Source organism: Lepeophtheirus salmonis, chromosome 9, assembly GCF_016086655.4.
Source record: "Lepeophtheirus salmonis chromosome 9, UVic_Lsal_1.4, whole genome shotgun sequence".
Classification (NCBI taxonomy): domain Eukaryota; kingdom Metazoa; phylum Arthropoda; class Copepoda; order Siphonostomatoida; family Caligidae; genus Lepeophtheirus; species Lepeophtheirus salmonis.
The window spans coordinates 25,970,132-25,974,379 of NC_052139.2; the positions used below are offsets into that span (position 1 = coordinate 25,970,132).

Consider the following 4,248-nt stretch of genomic DNA (forward strand, 5'->3'; position numbering starts at 1 on the left):
CAACCGGAGTACTAACGTAGGCACATTGAGTTCACGATAATGTTTTTTTTTTTTCGAGCGGGTTATCCATTGAGCTACGACGTCCACTCATATTTTAAACAAAATTAATGATAACAGCTTTGTATAATAAAAAACTCTGTTTAGATTACCATCAATGAACAAATAAATAACAGTCGAGTAAGTGCATAGTTTTTAGAACACTAGGAATGACTAGTACAATAAAACATCATTTGACCCTTAATTAATTAAGTAAGTTTCTTCAGTATTGTGCTTTCTCCGCTTCAGTGGACCAAAAAAAACAACCTTACTCAACCGTCCACCAATCATATAGGTATGTAAATATAGATGAATTAAGTCATAATTAATTATTAAAATCTATTATATATATGTAACTTATGACCAACTCATAATAGTACTGAGTCATTATAATAAAATTACATATTTGTAGCACGTCCACCCAAAAGGAAGCTAGATAATTTTTCTCAAAATTGAACATGGAATACATTTTCCAACAAATTATAGTTCATTTAAATGAAAAAATGATTCTGATTAATCCTTTGGAGGCACCACAAATTGTACTTAAAGTAGCCAAAATTCACCGGCACATTTATAGAATTAGTAAATTAATAAATTATATCTCTAAGACAATATTGGGGCCAAATTAAGTCAGATAGATAAAACGGAGGTTTTAAACTACAGTTAACACTCTCGGGTATCTCAATTCATCGCAGAAATTTGAATTCAAATCCTGTAATTTACCGTAATATCTCTTTCAAATATTGCCTGTCATTTTATAAATATAAATGATTGAACCTTTGAATATAAAACGCGTTTTCCGCTTCCCGTGATACATTTCTGATAATTAATAAATTACTGCAATTATTTCAAGAGTACTTTACAGCCAAAAATAAAAAACAAAGACGCACACAACATTTTTCGTATGGATTTAAAGTACTTCACATTGAGTGGATATTTGAGTTAGATATTACGTTTAACGTTACTGGTTGCAAATGTGAAGTACTTTACAGCCAAAAAAAAAAAAAAAAAAAACGCACACAACATTTTTCGTATGGAGTACTCTTGAAATATTTAAGAGCGTGAGAATTTGTTTCATTGAATACAAGATAAATTAAATTATTACTGCTTAAAAGGGACATAAATAATAGTTATGTACTTTTTAGAGTGGATTGTTGCAGTAATTTATTAATTATCAGAAATGTATCACGGGAAGCGGAAAACGCATTTTAACAGAGAGTTGGTGATTTGTTCTATCTGTCAGAAGGAAATACAGAAGGACAACTTTAATGATCACAAAGTTAAACTCCATAAGAATGACCCCAGCTGCAAGTATCAAGTGAAAATTGATCATAAGAAGCAGAAAACATTGAACTTTGCTGTTAAGAAAACTTCCTCTGCTACATCCTCATCCTCAGTCACTGCCTCCTCCTGTCCCGATGACCCTGCTCCAGTTGAGGCCTTACTGCCTGAACCAAGATCTGAAAAGTCCGTTTCTGCTGAAGAGAAAGTTACTGCAGACACAGAAAATAATGGCGACTCATCAAATTACCCCAGCGGACGGATTTCTCATGGAATAAGACTTCCTAATCTCGATATCGGACCAATCTTCTCTCCCGAGCAGCTCTCTGTAGTCAACAACAACAATATTCCCTCTGCAGAGGACTCTGAGACTAGCGACAATGTCCAGGGAGGTGAGAAGAGCAAGACTGAGGAGATGGAGTTTGTGGACGGAGGCCCAGAGTACCCTGTCGTCTTCACGAGCCAGCTGGGTGACCCGATACTTACCGGGCGGGAGCCAAAGCGGAAGGACATCCAGACCAGAACCAGAGTGGAGACTGAGCGGGAAACTGTGCCTAAAGTCGAGAGAGATCATCCTCTACAGCCCAAGTTACAAACATACAGTCCTCAGATAGATGACAAATACTCCAGAGACTTTCAATATGATTGGTTCCGTAAGTTCCCGTGGCTAGAATATGACGAGGTTGAAAAGTCAGCCAAGTGTTTCGCCTGTTCCAAATTTTCCATTTCCAACCTTGGGAAATTTGAGTTCAAAACATGGAAAAACAGTTCCTCGTTGAAAGTTCATTCTAACAACAAAAAACACAAACTGTCGATGGAAAAGTGGATCAATTTCCTCACATCAAAGAGAAAGAATACCTCGGTTCTCGGCCATGTTCAGTCTCAACATGCTGAGGAAGTCGTGAAGTGGCGAGCTTATTTGAGGTATCTTTTCCAAACTGTTGGGTTCCTCGCAAAGCAAGGATTGGCTTTTAGGGGCGATTCCGAAACAAGAGAAAAGTTGACGGAATCTAATGAAAACAATCGAGGAAACTTCTTGGAGCTTTTGTCCCTGCGTTCACACGACAATCATATTCTCAAAGATAAACTGGAGGCCGAAGTCAAAAAATTTGGTTCAGCTGGGGCAGGTTTGCCAAATGGACTTCACCTGACATCCAAACTGAGCTGATAGAGATTATAGCATCCAAAGTGACGGAAAATATAATTGAAGATGTCAAGACTTGTGCCGGCGATGATGACTACTGGTTCTCTGTGATTGTTGATGAGACATCAGATATGTCAAACACGGAGCAGTTCAGTCTGTCACTGGGATATCTGACGAGTGAAGGCATCAAGAAAGAGAGCTTCCTCAAGTTTGTAAAAGTTACCCAGACTGACGGCAAATATTTGTTTGAGAAGCTTCACGAGGCTGTCAAGGATCTCGGCCTTAACCCCGCCCGCACTGTCTCCCTGGCCGCGGACGGTGCCTCCAACATATCCGGCATCAAGAAGGGTCTTGCCGCCAGGTGGAAGGAAGCAGCCCCACTGTGTGTCTACATCCACTGCTACGCCCATGTCCTCAATCTTGTAGTCAAGGATCTTCTCTCAGATATAACCCTGTTGAGAAATACAATGGGGACAGTACAAATTTTATACAACTTCATTGAAGGGTCACCAAAGAGGTCAGCAATCTACAAGTCGGTGAAGATAACAAGTAAAGATGAGGAGCATGCCAAGGTGATGACCCTGAAGAACCAGTCTGCTACCCGCTGGAGTCTCCGCTACGATGCTGTACACGCTGTATCTCTAGGGATGGTCAGAATCATGAAGACCCTCATAATAATGAGAAAAGATAAAGATACATTGTCGAGTTCAACAGCAACTTCTCTGCTCAACAGCATCTTTAGTCACGAATTTGTTTTCGGCATTGAACTGTTGAAGACACTCCTCAGACACACATCTAGCTTGTCAGATGAACTTCAAGGCAGAAAGGTTGACCTAACAAAGGCCCGGAAACACGTCAACCTAGTGATTAGGACTCTTGAAGATCTTAAGAATGAGAAAATCTTTGAATCAATCTGGAAACTTGCTGAGTTGAAGTCGTCTGAGATGAAATCAGTATTTGACCAGGAGGACTCAATTGATTTGGAATTCAAGGAGGCGAAGATTCCAAGGAGAATAAAGTGGAAAGGAACAACTGAATCCTACTTCCGTGAAACACATTTCGATGTTGCAATCAATAAGATTGTATTAGAGCTTGAGAGCAGATTTGCCACCGACGATACAAACATCACAATGGATCTCATTGCAATCGTCAATGACAGTGAAGTGGAGACCTGTGTCATTGAGCGTGTCGCCAAGCACTACAGACTTGAACTCGAGCAGCTCCAGTCAGACCATGCAATCTTCCAGCAATTCAAGGTTAATATTATAATGTTTCATTTTGCATTATATGTTTAAAATTTATGTTTCTCTAGGCAGATATTGACACAGAAGACATGGTTTCGTCACAAATTGCTGCGGAGTTAATAAGCTCGGGAGTGTTCCGCCTGATGCCGGAGCTATACAAGGTGATCGTTATCCTGGCCTCAATGCCCATCAGCAGCTGTGAGGCGGAGCGGTCATTCTCCTGTCTCAGAAGGCTCAAGAACCACATGAGGACCACCATGGACCAGGAGAGGCTCTCCTCCCTCACCCTCTTGAACATGGACAGGGTGATGGTGGACAAGGTGCTCCATGAAGACATGGACAGTTTGATTGACACCTTTGCGTCAAGGAAAGAGAGGAAAAACTTCTTCTTCTAATCATGATAAAGAACACATGCATTTTTTTCTTCATTTTTTCAAACACATCACCACGTATACATGCGAGTTAAGAACATCAAGACTTGTGAACATAATTTATTTTCTGTCGATGTAACCGTTTCATGGTATATTATAATCTCGTTCATTA

General features: G+C 40.0%; 1 protein-coding gene across 3 annotated transcripts; it reads left to right on the forward strand.

The window, feature by feature from the left end:
- The first annotated feature begins 296 nt into the window (after positions 1-296).
- LOC139906335 (zinc finger MYM-type protein 1-like) lies at positions 297-4,248 on the forward strand. 3 transcript variants are annotated; one of them, XM_071891096.1, is made up of 2 exons: positions 297-3,717; positions 3,774-4,248. In XM_071891096.1, the coding sequence occupies exons 1-2, from the start codon at positions 2,593-2,595 to the stop codon at positions 4,098-4,100; spliced, it is 1,452 nt and encodes a 483-aa protein (XP_071747197.1). In that variant the 5' UTR covers positions 297-2,592; the 3' UTR covers positions 4,101-4,248. The 3 variants fall into 2 exon arrangements, with proteins under 3 accessions (XP_071747197.1, XP_071747198.1, XP_071747199.1); XM_071891098.1 differs by having other exon boundaries at positions 3,778-4,248.

Excerpts from the sequence above, each read along its gene's own strand:
- LOC139906335 (XM_071891096.1), top strand. The coding sequence starts at position 2,593 with ATGTCAAACACGGAGCAGTTCAGTCTGTCACTGGGATATCTGACGAGT. Across the intron at positions 3,718-3,773 it reads CAATCTTCCAGCAATTCAAG|GCAGATATTGACACAGAAGA; the intron begins GTTAATATTATA and ends ATGTTTCTCTAG.